Source organism: Solanum verrucosum, unplaced genomic scaffold, assembly GCF_900185275.1.
Source record: "Solanum verrucosum unplaced genomic scaffold, falcon-dt-bn FXZP01000008.1, whole genome shotgun sequence".
Lineage (NCBI taxonomy): Eukaryota > Viridiplantae > Streptophyta > Magnoliopsida > Solanales > Solanaceae > Solanum > Solanum verrucosum.
This window is the reverse complement of record NW_026020195.1, coordinates 400,780-421,127: the sequence shown is the minus strand read 5'-3', so window position 1 is coordinate 421,127 and position 20,348 is coordinate 400,780. Positions and strand designations below refer to the sequence as shown.

The following is a 20,348-nucleotide window of genomic DNA, read 5'->3' as shown; positions in this document are numbered from 1 at the left end:
TTTATGTTTTCTTATGAAGTAGTTGTTATTTAGTATCAAATGAAAAATATTATTGTATATAAGAAAATTGCTTAATTCAACAAATGTGCATCTAGTTTGGTTTTTGTACTGTGAATCATAGTTAATGATACCTCTCCAAATGATACCTAAAAGAACCTATATTTGTATCACATTGAATTATACAATATAATTGATTTTGTGTACATATTATGTCTTCTTGTTATTTAGTATCATATACTTTTAAAAATGTATCTACTTTTTGTTTGCAGTGATTGTGGAATGTATGTAGATGCTTTTGCTGAATATTTGAGCGACGAAATCAACATTCCATCTATAAGTTTTCGGAGTGACTATCTTCGCAATAGATATGCAACACTGTTATGGAAGTATGGTATGGACAAGTTCAAGGCGGGATATGTTAGCGATAACGATGATCCTACAAGGCCGAAGAGTTTCTACACTATACCAGCAGAAGGTGGACTGATTAATATATATAGAATATATAGTTATGTTTTAGTATTGCGTTGAAGATATGATTAATTAGTATTTTGTAATATTCCTTCCCTTTCCAACATTGTTTTTCTAAGTAATTATTAATTTGAAGACTGTTTTTTTCAATAATTGTATTCCTATTTTAATTATTTTTCCAATTTATGTATCTTATACACCAATACTGCCACTACAATATAACTATCAGATATTCTTATCTGATACTATATATTCCATAATTGAGTCCACAACTAATTTTCAATTTATTTAGTATCTATTAAAACATGTGGTAACCTTGATGAAAATCACAAATTATGATAACATATTTTTTTCAGATACACAATATCCATTCAATTATTATGTATATGTTACACATTTACTATCAAATAATATGTTACAATTGGTACAAAACAAGTAAGTTTCAATATAGTTAGTATCATTTAACATGTTGAATCTTGTAACATTGCTTTAAATAAAAAAAAATCAACAAATTTTTATATAAAGTTAAAATCACACCTAATGGTAATATCTTATTGTGTATCAGATACAAAATATCCAACTAATTATTATTTATATGATACACATTTTAGTATCAAATAACAAATTTGTGTATATGTTACAATTGGTACAAAACAATTAAGGTTCTATATATGTAGTATTCTTTAACATGTTGAATATCGTAACATTGATTTAAATCATAAAAAACAACAATATTTTATTATCAGATACAAAGTATATTTTGATTGTTTGAATAAAACTTTTACTGTTTTTTCGAAGAATAGGGAGAACGTTTCATAATTTGAAATAAAAAAAATATAATTTAGTTAGAGGATTATGAACGATTGATTGGTTGAAGGAAGAAACATAAGTGTGATTTGTGGGAGTCCATTATAATTTATGTTTTAATTATAATTTCATTTTTTAATCCCTTATTTAACGCATTAAACTGATAACAACAACTTAATAATTTAAGTATCAGCACTACTATATTATGTATCTGAAAAACACTAAAAAAAGAGATTTTTGGTAATTAATGAAAGAGTAGGGAAAGAAAATAATTTCTTTCTTATACTATGTCATTTACCTAATTTTTACAAAAAATTAAAGATTTGAGGCAAATTGAATGGGCCCTAATGTTCAATGCTAGCATATTGGGCCAAATTTATAGGAAGCTAAAGGTGTCTTCCTTTTCTTTTCTTGAAAAATGTTTATTTTAAAAAGTTAAAGTATTTGGTTAATTTCTCAGAAAAAAAGTAAGTTTTTTTGTGGGTTCATATTTTTTTTTTTGACACTAATTTGTCTTTTGTTTATGGAGCATACACATTGAAATAACATTTTGGTCCCTAAATTGTTTACAAGTAAATCATGCATTTTATTTTCAAAATAATAACTTAATATATTTAAAATATATAATGCCAGTCTGTTCATGTAATCGCGAGTTTGTTATAATCGATCTTAAAAGGTGAACTTTGCCTTAGCTGCTTACTCGATATATCACAATGTCCTTATACAAATTGATTCGTTTTTCGAGCTTTACTTCTCCCTCCCCCTTTCCCTAATACAAATTTAACATGTTACATAAGTAATTAAGGGATAAAACGATTAAGAACTATGTAAACTTATGAATATTTACGTACAAGCATACAAATAAACATGATTAAAAGTAAACAATTAAAAACTTAATATGATATTATCAAGATTAAAATAAAATTAAAAAAAAAAACCATAATTGAGTGGCAAAAAATGCTGTTAACCTTATGATTGAATAGTTTTATTTCCTTAGTTTTTCATTTGGTGTTTGCTATACTTCTTCATCAGAAAAGGTATAAAAACCTGAAAAAGCTCTAAATCTTCGCTAATCGCTCATGGATATTGCTATGGAGTTTGATAGAACCAACCAGCGAAGGAATTTGTATTCAGTTTCTAGAATCTTCTACAAAGCAAACATGGCGGACAAACAGTTCATCGTTGTTCATTTGTGCGGCGGTGCAATTATCGGAACTTTCCGGCGAAGAGTCGATTCGAATTACGCCGGCTTAAAACCATACGGTACTCATTTAGGCGATGCAATTTCACTCATATCAGCAACATGTTACTATACTATTTTGGTTCTGTGTGTTTTTTTTTTAATTGGAATTGAGTTCGGGTTGACAGTCAATTTTAGTAATATTCATATGCTATAGTGCTAATTTGTATGACGATCTCATCCAAAAGCTTAAGATGGTAGCGAGGGGAGATCCAAGGATAATGTTTAATTTCTTAATTATGCTTGCAATGTATAGGATTATATGTATTGCATTTTGTGTGATTTGATTTAATTAGTTTATATTTGACAAAGCTATATCGTACTATGCTCGTATGAGCTCATCGAATACAGAAATACATTAAGAAACAAGAACAAAGTTGGATGTTGACCTTGAGCTTTTTTCTGGCTCAACAGAGACCTTGACTGGAGCTTCTTGAAGAGGGTTAAGTGGGGGTTTTCTAGGTTTGGACTTGGGATATTTGAAGGAGTTTGCTGCAAACATAGGACTTTTGAAAAAGGTAGCTTTTTGACAAATTTTGGTACTTAATCCACAATATTTTTCGCTGTTGTTCTGTCAAGAGAACATCAAGTGCTTATTGTATGTCAAAAGATAAAAAGGGCACAATTTGATTTCTTAACCAAACTCATCATGTATTCTCTATGTCTGTCCATGAGTGACACAGGCCCCACTCATCACTTGGGCCTCGCAACAGGCAGTATGTTGCATTACCCAACACCAACTCATGCAAACCACCTTTCGTGTTCTAAGATTCTCCGCCGTCAAAATCACCCTTCTAGTAGCCTAGCCACGTGAAGCAACACACCTTCCTCGACACCTTAGGAATCCAGACCGAAGTACGTGGAAAACTAACCTCTGTCCTAACTAGGAGCTTCTAGTTCTCATAAAAGAACTAAACTAAGGTCTAAGAATGAGTTGTTATTCCTGAGATCCCAACTCAAGGGTCACACTTGTCAATTGGCTCACCTTGCTTTTGGAGTAAATTTGGAATCTTCGAAACTCAGTCACCTCTCAATCCTTGAAATTCCTCCTAAACTTCATATCCCAAAAACTACCATCTCCTTGTGTTCCCTAATTGCTAAATAGAACATTCCCTCTGGCAAGAGACTCTATACAACACCAAAAATTCATCCTTAAGCACCACTCCTCCACACCATATTTTCCCGCGGAATCTAACTCTACTCCCATCTCCAGCCTTAAAAACAATGTTATCAAAGAATGCAACCCGCCCTTTCATTATATTCCTCCAATACACCACACCCGAAAGACATTGTGATCCCATTTGTTCTCCATCATCCTTCGGTTACACCATATTTAGCCATAATCAACTCCCTCCATAAAGATTCTTCCTCCACCAGAAATCTCCACAATTATTTACCCAAAGTACTTTGTTAAAAACCTTCAAGTCTTGGCCCCAAGCCCTCCCTACTGCTTAGGAGATGTCATGGTCTCACCTTTGTCCAATCCACTGCATCTGAAAGGAAATTTCTTTGCAATATTTCTAGTTTACCAATCACCGTGACAGGTGCCTTGAACAGTGACATACAATAAGTAGGGATACTCGATAATGTGCTTTTAATAAGCACTTATGTGCCTTATTTGGACAAGTATCTTTTCTGCCAACTTGCTAACCTCTTCTTTACCCTCCAAATAATCAGATTCCAAACACCAAGATCCTTGTTCGAATCACCTAAGGTAAACCAAGGTAGGTAGTAGTGAGAACCCTGCCCTACCTTGTAAAACTCCGGCAAGCATGTGAATATTACTCATTGCACCAATGGGTATGATCTTACATTTTCTGAGGTTAATTTTAAGCCCTAACACCGCCTAGAACCAATTCAAGACTTGCCCAAGGAAGTCTAGCTGGATCTCATTTGCATCAGAGAACACCAAAGCATCATCTCCAAACAAGAGAGGAGAAACCACCATGGTACCCGACTTCACTAATTGCAACTTTGAACGACTTTATATACTCCTTAAACCGCTTTGTCCATCATTTAGTACAAGAGGGCCTCTTAAAGAGGTTTGGGGAAATCATAAGAGTATTTTGGAAAAATCCCATTCTCTCAATAGGATAAGCCTATGAAAATGTCTACAACACCTATACTTCAGCAATAAGAATGTTCTAGAAATTGGTTTGATTGAAAAATAAAAGCAAACAATGGCTTTGAAAAACCCAAACCAACAACACATTCAATAGCGATTCAAGCGAAAGCTACTCAGTTGACTCTTCTAGCTAAAATCACTAAAGTGAAACAAAAAGAACCCTGGAGCCAGATGGACAGTAATTGTTTGCTTTGTAGCGGAGGAGAGAAAAATTGATGTGAGTTTTAAGAACCTTAGATCACCCCTTACAAGAACAATTGCAAAAAAAAAAAAAGAATTAAAAAACAGAATAGGACATAAAACATTTCAAAACAAGGAAAGAAAGTTATAAAGCTATTGGATATTGTATGTCATCTAATAACCACCCTTGAAAAGGAGAGCAATAAAAAATAATTTCACTAAAATTAATCGTCAACGCGACTCAATTCCAATAGAACAACCAAACCAAAAAGGAAATAAGCTTCACTACATTGATAACAATAAAATAAATGACAAATCAATTATTTCATCTTATTTATGTTTGCTTGGATCGTTTTTCTCTTGACTGGTTAATGGATTTTTCAATTTCAGAAAAATTCATTAACCAGTAAAGAGAAAACAATCATAGCAAACATAGATCAAATGAAATGAATGGGTGTATGTGGATGAGATTGTACCGAATCATTTTCTCAAGGTAATCGGAAATGATTGTTTTCCAGAAAGGTCCCATGGCACAAGTGCCTTCAACGACAACGATTAGCTTTTTTCTCATCATGTGTGCTTTGCTAATGATTCTGCAGATTGATTGTTGTTCGCTGCCTAAAAATTCTATTTATTAGATGGTATACATGTTCAGGGATAGGGTTTAAACTGAAAATGTATGTGTAGACATCGAAATTTTGTTGGCTTTAAGATGGGCCTTTTCAAGATTTAGCCCAATCCATGTTCTTCAAACCCAAATTATATACGTTGAGGATCTCTACAAACAGGTGTTTATGATTCTTGTAGATTTGGATGGGCCTCTATAAGAATTATAAACAGGTTTCATTTGACCCCTACAAAAACGTATTTATGATTTTTGTAGAGGCCCATCCAAATCTCCAACAACCTCTAACGAGAACATGGATTGGGCTAAGTCTTATAGAGTCCCATCTTAAATCCAACAAAATTTCGATGTCTATACATACATTTTCAGTTTAAACCCTATCCCTGAACTTGTATACCATCTAATAAATAGAATCATAGGCGGCGAACAACAATCAATCTGTAGAATCATTAGCAAAGCAGAAATGATGAAAAAACAACTAATCGTTGTCGTTGAAGGCACTTGTGCCATGGGACCTTTTTGGAAAACAATCATTTCCGATTACCTCGAGAAAATGATTCGGTACAGTCTCATCCACATACACCCCTCATTTCATTTGATCTATGTTTGCTATGATTGTTTTCTCTTTACTGGTTAATGAATTTTTCAGTTTTTGAAACTGAAAAATTCATTAATCAGTCAAGAGGAAACGATCCAAGCAAACATAGATAAGATGAAATGAATTGATTTGTCATTTATTTTACTGTTATCAATGTACTGAAGCTTATTTCCTTTTTGGTGTGGTTGTTCTATTGGAATCGAGTCGTGTCAACTATTAATTTTAGTGAAATTAGTTTTTATTTCTCTCCTTTTCAAGGGTGATTATTAGATGACATATAGTATCCAATAACTTTATAACTTTCTTTCCTTGTTTTGAAATGTTTTATGTCCTATTTTGTTTTGTTTCTCTCTTTGTTTTTATGCAATTGTTATTGTAAGGGGTGATCTTAGGTTATTAAAACTCACATAAGTTTTTCTCTCGTCAGCTACAGTGCATATAATTGCCGTCCATTCTGTCTGGGAGTTTTTTCTGTTTCACTTTAGTGATTTTAGCTAGAGGAGTGAACTAATTAGCTTTCACTTGAATGATTACTGAATATGTTGCTGGTTTGGGGGTTCTTCAAAGCCACTGTTTGGTTTTTCAATCAAACCATCTTCTAGAACATTGTTATTGCGGGAGTATAGGTGTTGTAGACATTTTCATAGGCTTATCCCATTGAGAGAATGAGATTTTTCAAAAATACCCTTGTGATGATTGTACACTAAATTGACTGTGGTGCTTCTTGGCTATTCAAAGATTTGCTTCTCCTAGATCTTTTTCATTTTGAAATCGTTTTCCCCCGATAGTATGGTTGTTTTAGATCCTTAATTGCTTGCTTCTATAGCTTAAGAGAGAAAGCTGAGAGTTTTATACTGTTGGAATAGCCTTTTCTGTTTTCTTTAAATCTTAATTTGATGCCGTGAAACTATATCTTGATTTGAAATGTCAATATATGTTGCGTTTGACTTATAGGCTTTTGTAAAATTTTCAGGTCCTTCGCTGAAGCTGATTCAGTAGAACAGGTTTGTAAATTCATATTGTTCATCTTGTAAACCTTTTTTTTTCGTTTTTAGTATTCCATGACGGTGATTGTAATGTCCAAATACTATATACTTGAATAGGAGGAGATGATATTCCATTACAGCATGAGTTGAAGGCGATAATCAATTTCTTATTTTTTTTAAAGCTAATTTTACTTTTCTTCTGTTGAAATTCCAGAACCCATCTGCTGGCGATGTAGAGCTGTCGTTGGTGGTCTTTAATGTGCATGATTCCTACAGTGGTTTGTATCCGTTTTGTTCTTAATTACCTTTTATTTTGGCTGACGCCATTGCAACTTGAGTATGAACAGTAGTTGTGTCATTCACATAGAAAAGCCTTCTTCAGACCCTGTCTCAATCTCAACTAGAAAAAGGAACAAACATGTGGAGCAATTTTTAAATAGACAGGATCTCTCTATGACTGAAATTTAGTCGGTGAATCATCTTAATAGGCATTTTATGGACTGTTTTGTACAGTAGGCCACTCCACCATTATTAGAACGATCTTCTTGTTTGATCCTCGTGTGCTCCATGTTTAGAGAAATATTTCAGTATGTGATTTCCGTATGTCAAATATTTGTTGCACCAGAATAATTTGTTAAATTTGTGTTATTTGCATGAGCCATGAAAGTAGACAAAGAGCCTAGTTGAATGGGCTTATAGCTTATGGCTTATAAAACTTTGACGGGAGTAATGCGTCCTAATTTAATATGTTGAGGCTTCTTTCACCTCTCCTTGCGTAAGAACAAACAGCTTTTTCTTTTTTCTTTCTGGTTGACGTTTCATTTTTCTCCATCTTCTGTTTCACCATCTCTTACACAGCTTGCATGTTACAAAAAAGTGGCTGGACAAGAGACATAGATTTGTTTTTCCAGTGGCTATCCGCTCTACCTTTCTCAGGCGGTGGTTTCAATGATGTTGCCGCTGCAGAAGGCCTTGCTGAAGCATTGATGGTGCGTTTTACTGTTTATAATGTTTTGAAAATGAGCATTTCTGATATTATGAGCAGTAGTTTTGTTTTGCTTGGTATACGCATCTCTTACTATTTTATTTTCTATCACACGCTTTCCTCTTTGTGCTTTCTTTTGCTTTCTTGGGAGTTCTGTGAGGTCCATATGATTATCAATTATATTTTTTGTATATTCTGTACCATTACTCACCAGTCTAGCTAACTTGGGATTGAGGCGTAGTAGTTGTTGCTCTTTGCTATGCTACTGCTGTTCAGAATAGTGACTAAGCCTCTTGACCTCCTATTTAAAGGTTCTTGTGTATAAACTAGTAGATATGAATTGGGGAAAGCAAAAGTTTTTTTTAAAGAAATACCAGAAAGATCCAAGAAAAGAAGTTTACAGAAATGGGTTTAAGGGAGAATGAAGAGGGGGTGGGTTTGGGGTATAGCACAACAAGTCACAAAAGCTTCTGATTGAAACAGAAATGCCAATGTGCTGTTTTCTTTTTGGAGTTAGTCACTGTGATTGTTTGGTATAAAAACCAGACAAATGGTTGCCAATACTTAAAGCCCCAAGTTTGTTATCGACCTATATCGTACTGTAGGAGGAATTGATTATATAGTGGATGGAATTTCTTTCTGTGTTGGAGCACAATGTAACCTGAACTGCTCCTACTTTGCTCACATAGCCTTTCTCTGCAAAACAAATTTGTTTCTTCCTCATACTGCATGTATATATTCATTTGACTGATTTTTCGTTCAGATGTTTTCTTCACTCAAAAATGCTGATGGGCAAAGACATTGCATTCTTGTTGCTGCAAGTAATCCTTATCCATTGCCTAGACGAGTTTATTATCCAGCTATGCTGAATCTGGAGCAGAGTGATAATGAAGCACATACCAGTCTTCGACTAGCTGATGCTGAGACAGTTGCAAGTGCATTTCCTCAGGTACTGGTTGATAACCCTTTTCTCTTCAAAACCATGGTGCTTCCCTCATATTCCTCCGCTGAATGTTTTCTTTTCTTGCAGTGCTCTGTTTCCCTCTCTGTTATATGCCCAAGGAAGCTTCCGAAATTAAGAGCAATATATAATGCGGTAATTATGGACAATTTTTCATTGAGCTTTTCCCCTTGTTTTTAGGGTCAAAACCTGTTGATAATATGTTGAAGTGATACACGGTAATTACTGTTTGCATGTCCATTCAAACTCCTGTAGGATTAATTGCGTCACCCTCTTTCAATTAAAGAGTTGCTAAATTTGGGACTCATCTATAATAGTTCAATGTTGAAGATTCGGACTGTAAAGTGATGGTACCATATAGTTTTTTTTCTCCTTTCAATGAGTGCACATAGTCTTAGAGAAAATGATCAAAAGCCCCCCCAACCTATAGTCGGATTCCCAACTACACACTCATACTTTAGGGTGGTCCTATTACCCCTTAGACTATTTTAAAATGGAGTTATTTGCTCCCTATGTGCTGAGGTGGCAAGGAATGTGTAGTTCACTCTCTTTGAGAGAGTAAGAGGAAAAACAAATAATAAAACTTTAACTTTATAAGTGTTTCTTTTATTTCATTATTAATTTTTTTTTATGTTTCCTTTTATTTTATTTATTTTACTTTTAACGTTCTTTTTCTTCTTTCTCTTTAACAAGAAACACCAGCAACCTTTTCTTCTTTCTCTTTAACAAGAAATACCAGCAACAGCAACATGGGCTGCATCGGCGGCGGCACCATGTGAACTTCACTCATCCACCACCAATTCTTCGTCTTCATCGGCCTTCCACTATGTGAGAACAAACCCATCAACCATCAATTTCGTTGTGAACCACCATTGCCACTTCCTTTGTAGCTTCAAGATTTTTAAAGTAGGAGATGCAGATTCAAGCATAAACACAAAATTTAAATAGTTAGGTATTGCATTTACCTTCCTATTTCAGATCTGATAAAGCTTTGACTATCAAATCTACAATAAATATCGAATAGTACAAAAATCTTACAATATCTTCATTTTAAAGATTTCTACCCAACTAAACTAAACTAATTGCATCTAAAAATTTAATCCCCAAAATTGACCGACTTTTTGGAGCATTAAATTGTTAATGATTTTGAGTGAAATTTCATCAATATCGAGAGAAAAAACAGGAAATGGTGTAGAAACTGAGATTTTGAAGGGTAATTAGGCGATTATTGAAAAAAAGTGGGAATTTTTGAAGGTTGAATCGAGAGAAATTTGGATGAAAATGGATGAAAAATCTCTGGCCAGTGGCTGATGCCATGCCTGGAGATGAAAGAAAACAAAATAATTGATTTTTATACATTAAAAAAATATATATTATGTGGCGGGCGCGTGTCCAGCACTACTTAATACGAATCTGGGGGTGAGTTATTAAGGGGTTATATATTCTACTTTTAAAATGTTCAGGGGTAATAGGACCCCCGTAAAGTATGAGTGTGTAGTTGGAAATCCGGCTATAGGCTGGGGGGGCTTTTGACCATTTTCTCCATAGTCTTAAGTTGCATGGAATGTTGTTAGAGGAACTCTTCTTTTAAGTTTTTTTCTTGGGTGGTTATGCCATCAGGAGCATCCCAATTTTTCAAAACTATGGATTTAGGATAGTAAATCCAAATTTGATAGCAGTGGTGAAGCCAGGAATTTATACTAGGGGGTTTCAATTAAACAATAAAATGTCGCATAGTACATTTTTTCAATGGAGTGGATTCAATTACTCACTTGCTCCACCATTATTTATTAGTCTACACGCCGTTATCATTTGTTATTGTTTTGTCTTCAATAGAGAAAGGTGATCTATGGTAAAGTTTATAGTCACAATTATTTCGAACTCATGGTGCTTGTTTATCATAAGTAAAGATTTACCAAGTGCTCCAAAAAAGTAGGTTCTTGCAAACTTTGTTGCCAATTTAAAGTTGTCACCATTTAGGGAATTTTGGATAAGTTATTGGTTTCTCTTTTGATATCTTGAAATCCCCCATGCTAATGTTCTTGCTTAAAGTCATGATTTCTGTCTTTAAATCCTTTCATCATTCAGAAGAATAAATTTAAATCCTGCTGACTTGGCATGCAAATGCTAACCTGGTTATATTTTATTGCTGCTGATTTGAAGTAGGAAACATACTGCCCCTTCATTTTAGTTACCTATACTAAGTGCAAACTTGTCTTGATCTAGGGAAAATGTGATCGACAAGCAGCTGCCCCGCCCGTTGATACGTCTAAGAATCCAAATTTTCTTGTATTAATTTCGGAAAATTTCAGTGAGGCCTGTGCTGCTTTCAGTCACACTGAAATGGAAAGTTTGGCGCCAAACCAGACCCTGGTTGAAATGGATATGTCTTCTGTACCTCCAGTTTCCGGTCCAGCAGCAACTTCTAATCCATCAGGTCAGGCAAATTCTGGAACTCTCTCTTGCATACATGCCTGGTATGAATGTTTTCTCTGGATAGTGTTACAGATATGCCTGATTCATTTTAGATGTCCTTTTTCTGTTGAAAGAAGATTATTTTATGAATATAAAATGAGAAGTACCCTCTAGAGGAGAAGTCCATGATTAAATGATGAATGAAAGGGAGCGATTGACAACAACTGCAGCACAGTGAAGTTAGACATACCACAGCACATCTTCCATAGCTGGAAGAAGTGTATTAGCTGGATATAATTTGGGTTTAACATAAACTTTTCATTACTCTTGATCGAATCCAGACAGAAGAAAAAGCCAAATAATAATACCAATAGTTATAGTAATAACAGTAGTATCAATAGTAGCAGCATAACAATAGATGATCATGAACGATGATGATAGTGAACCAACACAATTCAGGATTAATGTGAATGCTTTCACTCTATTTTTTCCTTTTTGTTCTTCCTTATGCTGTTGCTGATTAATTTGCTGCAACTGCTGGTGTTGGCTAGACCTGTTAGATAGATGACTGATTGCTTAATGGATACAGTTCCTCTATTGCTAATAGTCTAATACATGTCTAATATATATATCCATCACCCTGTCTCAATTGTTTGATGCATAAAAGTAGTCGGAACTTTTCCTTTCTTCTTCTTAACCTCATCTATCATTGTCCTTTTCTGATGTTGGGTTGAGTTGTATCTCTGCATGAATACTGTCTTACTTTTAACTTCAAATTAATGCAAGTCAAAATTAATGAATCTCGTCTGTAACATATGTAAACTGCTTCAATGTCGATAGTTGTTGGTTCATAAATCTCCTGTAGAGCATCCTATGTTATATTAGTGATTCACTGAGTTTTGTTGAAGGAGCTCTGACTCTTTTCTGTTACCTTTCAGTTATGAATCAACAACCAATTTCAGCTGGAAATATTCCTCTTGGCAGGAATAACAGTGCAGAGGCTAACATGTCTCTATCTCAACAGCAAACATTGGCTACAGTACCATCAGCTCCATCAGGTTATGTCGAATTCTGGGAGGTAAGGCCAACTAATAAGTAGAAAGAGCTGAAGATGGACGACAGACTCTATGCTCCATAAGAAAATCCTCCAATAAAGTTTTTACTGTCTAAATGACAGTTATGATTTAAATGTGAACTATTTTAAAGAGTGCCGTATATTTAGTTTTTGTTGATGTTTTTATGCTGCTAGTTGATACCTTGATTTAAAAGTCAAGAAGTTTGCGATTCATTAATTGACTAGCCCTACTATCTCTGATGTCAATTCTACATTGGATGCTCCCAAACCGCTATGTAGTGGTTATTTTTTCTTCTCACTATGATCTGGCAGGCTTATGGATTAGGTTAAGATGTCTTAACTTTTGAAAAAGAACAAAAGTTTTACAAATTATCTGTTATTTGGTGTAACCTCATGATCATTGTAGTGTAACGCCTAAGTTCTATAAGCTGAAAGATTTGTATGGTGGTAGAGTTTTGTTGTTTACTGCACATGTCTGTGATGACCACTTCTGAATTCTTTTAATGGGCTTTTTCTGAAGTCACTTTGAAGGTTTCAATTGACTGCTAATATCTTGCTTCGTTTCCTAGACACCAACTGTGCAAATATCACATCCAAGTGTCATCCATCAATATCTGGGAGATTTGTTCTTGTAAAGTCTGAATTGATGCTTTACTCTGACCCTAATATCCAGTTTCTAGTTACTCAACCCTGAAATGAAGTTGCTCCATTGATAATTATTTGACCAGTAATTAACAAAAGAGAATGTTGACCAGTGATGTCGGAAATTTGTAAAAGGCAGTAAAGAAATTAAACTAATGTGAATTGTGTCCTAGTTCAACAAAATTCAGTGATGTGTTCCAGTTCTTAGTCATTTTGTTGCTTTCTTTAGTGACATAGTCTCAGAGAGTTTTAAGTTAGGATTATGAACAGTATAAGATAGCAGAAAATAAAACTGTGAAATCAGAGGATGGCTCATTGAGAGGGAGGGAGGGGGTTCGCCATGCAAAATCCTAACTGAACAATTATTGAACAATACTTAAAACATGAACTGACTAGATGAGCATTTAGCATATAGTTGCAAGATGATGCTTAAGCTTGATACGACTGGATGAGTACTGAATTTTTCTGATAAAAGATGAGTATCGAATTAATTAGTTTGTAAGAAAACACTCAAACCAAAGTAGTTAACATGGCATCTTAAGATGTCAAAGTGGAAGTACTATGAGCAGAACATGATTAACAGCCTTTTTGGCACATCAAGAAAGTTGACAGTCAGAAAGGGCCATATATTTTTTTCGTTGTTGAGCCATAGACAATGCTTTTAGCTGAGAAGGGCAATAGTAAGAAGTCAGCTAGGTATCTTACTTTTTCTATTAAAAATATGGTGCTTTGTTTACTCGTCTACGCTTATTCTAGTGACCTAATCTTCCTTGACAATTCGGAGAAGTGCTAAGTTGCTTCATATGTATTGTGAAAAAACGACTAGTACTATTTTGTATGATGTTACTTCAGTTTTATTTACTTGAACCATAACCAAACTTTTGTGAATTACCTAACTTGTGACCTCTTTGTTATGGAGAAAAAGGGGAGAATTGGCTTTTTAGGTCACTTGCAATTTTTTTTAGTTTTATGTTTTTCTTACAAGTTACAAGTGATCTTCACTTTTACACATAAGAGATCTGAAAGGCCATTTTCTTCTATTCTTTTTAAGTCTCCAAGAGATCTTAATTCCTCGAGAAAAAAGTTATTTGTGATGCAATAGATAAATAAACCTTTGTGTGCACTGACTTTGCCAAGAAATTGTGACAAGGCCTGGTAAAGGACCAACAAAGTAGAACTTTGGAGTACTCATAACACTACTATCAAAAGCAAAATGTGTTTAGTGTAGGTATTTCCTTATGAATTGCATGAATTCAAGTTATTGGCTATGTTGGCAAATGGGATTGGTATTGCTGATATCTTCAGATGTATTTTTCGGTGTATGTTTCTATAATGGAGATTTGGTGAACTTTTTAGTCATCCACATGCTTTATTCTTTTTTCCAATATTCGTCCTTAGAGATTTAAGTGCAGGCTCCTGCATTTTGACATGATGTTGATGAAGCATTGCTAACATTTTGATGAAAATGTTTCAGGGAAATTTATGTATGGTGAGGGGGGGTCAACCTGAACATATTTCGAAACTACAGGTGTGTTTAAATTTGTCTTGTGTGGGAAGTTTTATTTAGAATTTTGTTCCTTTCAATAGTTTTCATTGTTAGGTGCTAAAACCCACAGGATGGCGCTCCAATTTTCATTTGATAGATAAAGTAGCATGTTGAGGTATTATGTAGTTCTGATCCCAGAGCTTTGGTCTAATGGTAAGAGCACAATCCATGATGTGTAGGTTAAGCACACATCACGGGTCGAATCTTTTCTCTAGAAAAAGTCCTGTTATTTAAGTGGAGAAGGACAGAGGGTCTGACTCCTTATCTACCGAGTTTCGAATCATGAGCCAGTGACCCTCGGGGATTTCTCGTTTTTTTTTATTATTGAAAAAACTATTGTGTAATTCCTTTTTCTTGTTTTAAAATGTCTATTTAATTCTTTGATGATTGAGTAAGATCTTGTGGTTTATTTTCTCTCGTGACAGGGGTACAAGAAATCTTCAGCTTCTGAATCGTAAGTACATTTTCATTAATGCTTGTTTCAACTGTCCAACATTTACAATTCAAGTTGATTGCAATGGTAGTAACCCTCTGTTGAATGAAGCTACAGAATTCTTTCTCCTCGTGTGTAGGAGAGTGTATCATTATGTTTCAAGGTTAAGATGGTACAGAGATGGCAACATTTATCACATAAAACTAAAGAACTGATGTTGAGGACTCAACTCAAAAATAAGATAGATTTCATTTCTCGTGAACTTAACCTCAAGTTCTTCCAACAGCAGCGAACTAAAAATTGGTGAAGAGACGAAAGACCTCATTGTTAAGTTTCAAAACTTGTTACTTTGGGAGAGATGGGTGATTTTAGTCTGATGATCCTTAACAATATTCTTTTACTAGAGCTCATCCAATTTCCTCTTTTAGTAATGAAAAGGAGATAGTGTAAGACCTCATTTGTTTGCAGTCAATGAAGGTTTTATTCTTATTTAGATTTCAAATCTTAGTCATCAAGTCTTTTGTTTTTTAGGTCTAAATCTATTCAGATATTAAACTTTAACAGTGTTTGTTCTTTAATTTTACAATCTCTTAATGGATCTAAATGATTAAGATCTATAACTGGTAACTTGGTATTTCACAAAAAATTACATTTGCTGAAAGTACTTACAGAAGTCCTATAAAGTCCCATTCCTCTGCATTGCTCTTTAATTTTACAATCACTTGATGCCTCTTTCCTCCTCTTTGTTTATCTTGATGTCTTCTTTGATCAACCATAAAAGTTTCAAAGTGTTGGACTACGTTAATACTTTGAACTGTTTTTTATTTTTCTCAGGCCTACTGCAAATTTGCCCCAAACATTGCAAATTCACCGCTTTATGCTCAAAGATCATATGTTTCAACAGTAATTTTCTGAGACAAAACTTCTTATCTTGTTGGATCTTCTTCATTTATCAGATATTGATTCCTGTTCAGTCATGCAAAGTACAAGTTACAGCTCCTGATATTTTGTGACATTTATGCTAGAGTTAGACAGTGCACCACTGGAAAGGCAGATATTCTAGCTTTTTGGGCAATTGACAGGCATGGAGTTCTTAACAATCTGCAAGAAAGGAACTTAGTAAGTTTTCTCAAGTCTTAAAGATTTTGCGAGTAGAGCAGAGTTCAGTTATAATTCATTATGCTAGAATATTAGAGTTGTAAAAAGAAAAAAAGAGATTCGAGAATGAATTGCTTGCTTATTCCCTCAAGTATGTTCTTAAGTTGCCATAAATATTCTCAATTTTGGAGCCACAAAGTAATTTGTAAGAATATTTACTAGTTGATCATTTGAGTTGACGAAACATGCCACGTTGCAATCCGGTTCAATCAGTGGCTCAGATGGTTTGACTTGGGACATCCATAATGGAGGTCTCAAGTTTGAAACCCCTTGCTTGCGACAACAAGGAGTTGACCTTCTGAGTCAAGCTCATTGCACAGGGTTTGCCTAGTGCGATTTACCTCTGTGTGGTTTGTGAGCTATAGCGGTCGCGGGTTCCCTTGTCACCAAAATAAAATAAGATGGCAATCTATGACATGCTTTGTTCTTTCAAGAAACACTAGATTCGAAGCAATGGGTAATGGAATATGTGTTCTACCCTTGCATCCGGTGAAGGTAGGATTCCAGTTCCATTGGTCTGAACCGCCTTTTTTGGTGAATAAATAGAAGAAATTATTTTGGTTTATTGGTGAATAAGAAGAAGAAAAAGATTTCCTTTTTTTCCCGGGAAAGGAAATAGTCCTTTATTATGGAACTTTTGGACGAGAGAGAAGCTTCTTTTAAGAAGAAAAAGAATTAGAGGAAGAGGTATTGGAAGAGGGAGAGGCCGAGAGGGAAATTTTTAGGGTAGGGAGAAAAAATTTCTAGAGTAGAGCTTTCAGCGAAATGGGGAAAGAACTTTTAGAGTAGGGACTCAAGCCCTCGGCTCTTATAGACGAATTTTCAGAGTAGGGATCTAAATCCTTGGCTATGATATAAATTCAAGATCATGGGAGGACACCAGTCGCATAGGAAGTAGCATGGTCGGTTGTCGAAATAGTGTGCTATAACCATCGCCTGAGAGATAGAACTATGATAGATGCAAAAAGGAAGAAGATAATATAGGGACGAACACTTTGGCTGGCACGGCTGCCAATAGCAGAAGCTATTTGAGTCTCTACCAAGATCTTAGAGGCTTTCATACCAGGCAAAGTAAGAAAAGATTTGAGAATGAATTGCTTGCTTATTCCCTCAAGCATGTTGGGGTTTGTATAATTTTTACAAGTATCCCAAAAAGGAAAGAAGAGTAAATCTGTTCTTATTTACACAATTAAAGGGATTTTACACATTTCATAGATTTACAAGGAATAGGCTCTTGCCATAGTGATAAGTTTTTGATTCTTAACAAAGTTTAAGAATCCTACTATGAATTATGGCATCTCCGTTACACGGTCATATGATTTGCACCCATACAGGCCGAGAATGGCAAGGTGTGATATTATTGTTTATGATGTATCATCTGAAGTTGGTAGTCTTACTCTAAGTAGTGTATATTATAACTTCCAGAAGCATTATTGATTTATCATGAAGATGTGTATTGCATTTCCATGTAATTAATATAATTATGTGCATAAACGTAGACGTATAATCCATTTAAAGAGGCTTTTAAAAGTAGATACTGTTCTCCTGTAGTGGAATATAATACCTTATACACTACCAATTCACCTGGAGTTGATACACCCCTTTACAAGGTTCTCACCACATTGTTAGCTGTCGGGTTGAGTTGAATACAAGGTTCATTTTCTTTTTCTTTCTAAAATAAGGGTTTAGGGGTACTAAGAGCATGTTGATGCAGAAACTGGTCAAATTTCACAGCATCAGCGAGTATCAGAAGAAAAAAACACATGGATATTTGCCACTATATATACAGAATCTGCAGACAACTCGAGATGTTTATAAAATGAAGTCACATTAGTGGTTGAATTTTTACTTGCTTAACACCTTACAAAGTAGAGCAGTTTTAGTATCAGCATACTGGCAATTGTGAGTCAGATCATTAAGACATTCATCTGCGTCGTCAATTTCTCATTCCTTGAGAAAGCTACAGAAATTGTCAACTTAATCTGGTTCCAGTAGTATTTGTGGCAGTCGATATCCTCCATACAGTCGTTAGGCCTTGCACAACGGCACCGAAGCCCATACTTGATCTGGAACTTGAGAAACCTTCTCGGGCCAGGTTGACTACAAAAGGAGTGGCGACTGAGGATCATCCACCTCTTTTAGATCTTTCACCGCGTCGCTGAGATTTAGCGATTCCCTCTTTTTTATTCTGACTGGTAGTATTTATCTGATGAAATGATCTTCTTTTCCCATGTGGCAATTCTAATTTACAATGTATACAAATTGAATTCAGTCACTATTGAAAGTTGCTAGGTCTAATGACTGTTCTCTGAACTATCTACTGAAAAAATTGTGCTCCTCTGCCCTTTACCATATTTCTTTTTTATTTCCTTTGCGGAGAGGGTGGGCGATCCACAAACCTCTCTCTCTTTTACGTATATGCAATACTTTATAAGGAGCTCTTATGCAGTTTTTTTAGTCTGAAATCTCAACTGACATTTTTCTCTTTATATTTGTTTAGTCTGCAGTAATTAATCTACCATCACAGACATTGTTCGTCTATGTTACTGATATAAGTTTCCGCTTAATTGGATTGCTCTTATCTAATGAGGTAAGAAACCTTGACATACTTTGAATCTTTTGATTACATGACCATTTAAATGGAGCTATATTTTTTGTGATATCTCAAATTCATGGATGTTTGATTTTTTTCAGAACATGAGGTTTAGGCCAACGATACCCAACCAGCAGTTGCAAGCACAACCACCTCCCGGAGTGCAGCAGCTGCAGCACAACCAATACTGAGGCGGACTAGGATAACCAGGACTGGCTAGAATTTTTGAGTTTTGATGATTAAATGTAACAATGAATTTGACTACCAGCCATTGCAGAAATTTTCATCAAGCTAAAGCAGCAGAAATTTCTACTACTTAGCTATTGAATTTTGAACTGTTTTTTCATGCACTGTTGGAGAAATTGGCTTGCCCAATATGACTATTGTTCTTCATCCCCAAACCCAAACCTCACATTGTGGAATGCTTGTTAGTTATTCCTGTTGAAACTATTGGATTTACAGGTTGAAGAAACAAAAGTTTCATTTTTGTTATATTTACCTTTTTATCTTTCAACTTTTTTCGAGATCATAGATTTCTCTCTAGATAACATAGGATCTACTGGTGTGATCCAGTGGTCAATGACGTTGGTTGAGCACCATGAAATCTCAGGTTTAATTCTTAAGATAAAAAACATAATTTTTCCTAGACATCCAAGGTGCCCCCAACCTAACAAGAAGAAAGACAAAAAATACTTGGTGCATCTTCTTATTTGTTCTAGCTTTGGTGAACAAAGTTACCTAGTGGGAGGGGTGGGTATTCCACGGAATTAATTGGGCTTCTTACACAAATGTATCGTTCGGCTAACTAATTTATAAATATACACAACAAATACATGTATGTATATTATATGTACATATTTTGTAAATTAGATAGCTTAGATTCCTACGTTCAACGAGACTTTCTTAGCTTGTCAAACTTGCTTCTTCACTAGGAAAATTATCTGATAAGTAAGATCTTTGATTGATGTATCTATCGAATAGCCTTTAGACACATAATTATCCCATTTGAAATCTTCAAATTCAAATTTGTTGGGACAAAAAAGTACTGATTAAATAAGGCCATTAAAATAAGAGGGCCCTTTCGAACAAAATCAATACAAGAAAAAAGATGTTTTCTCTTTATTTTGTGGAAACTTTGAATATGATGAATGTAAATGCCCCACCTTTCTTCTTAAGACAAATCACAAACACAACTCCTCTCACATGTTGGATTCTTATACCCCAAAACAATAAAAAATGATCAACTAAATTAAGTGTCCATCTAGTGCAGCTTTTATGGTCAATTTAATTTCTCTAGGCACAAGTTCCCAAAATAAACATTATTGCATTTTACTAGTATAGACTATAGTATGGTTGATTAAGCTTTTTGAAAGTTAAAAAGTGTCTAATTTCTTTAAAATACTTTTTGGTAAAGAGTGTAGGTAGTAGAATTTATTCCCAATTTTTTCTTTACAAGCCTTTTGAAAAATTATAAATAAAAAGAATATTTTTATTAATTTCATTCGAAAGGT

The 20,348-nt window shown here is 34.6% G+C and overlaps 1 protein-coding gene across 1 annotated transcript; it reads left to right on the top strand.

Annotated features, from left to right (window-relative positions):
* The first annotated feature begins 2,295 nt into the window (after nucleotides 1-2,295).
* Nucleotides 2,296-19,303, top strand: LOC125829888 (mediator of RNA polymerase II transcription subunit 25). The gene is given in 15 exon segments (XM_049509109.1): nucleotides 2,296-2,538; nucleotides 7,017-7,047; nucleotides 7,244-7,307; nucleotides 7,888-8,018; nucleotides 8,778-8,963; nucleotides 9,045-9,110; nucleotides 11,202-11,432; nucleotides 11,434-11,452; nucleotides 12,329-12,468; nucleotides 14,582-14,635; nucleotides 15,079-15,107; nucleotides 15,921-15,989; nucleotides 16,112-16,205; nucleotides 18,745-18,834; nucleotides 18,939-19,303. Coding segments are annotated over 12 exon segments (1,194 nt in total). The 5' UTR covers nucleotides 2,296-2,538; nucleotides 7,017-7,047; nucleotides 7,244-7,307; nucleotides 7,888-7,892; the 3' UTR covers nucleotides 19,029-19,303.
* The last annotated feature ends 1,045 nt before the right edge of the window (nucleotides 19,304-20,348 follow it).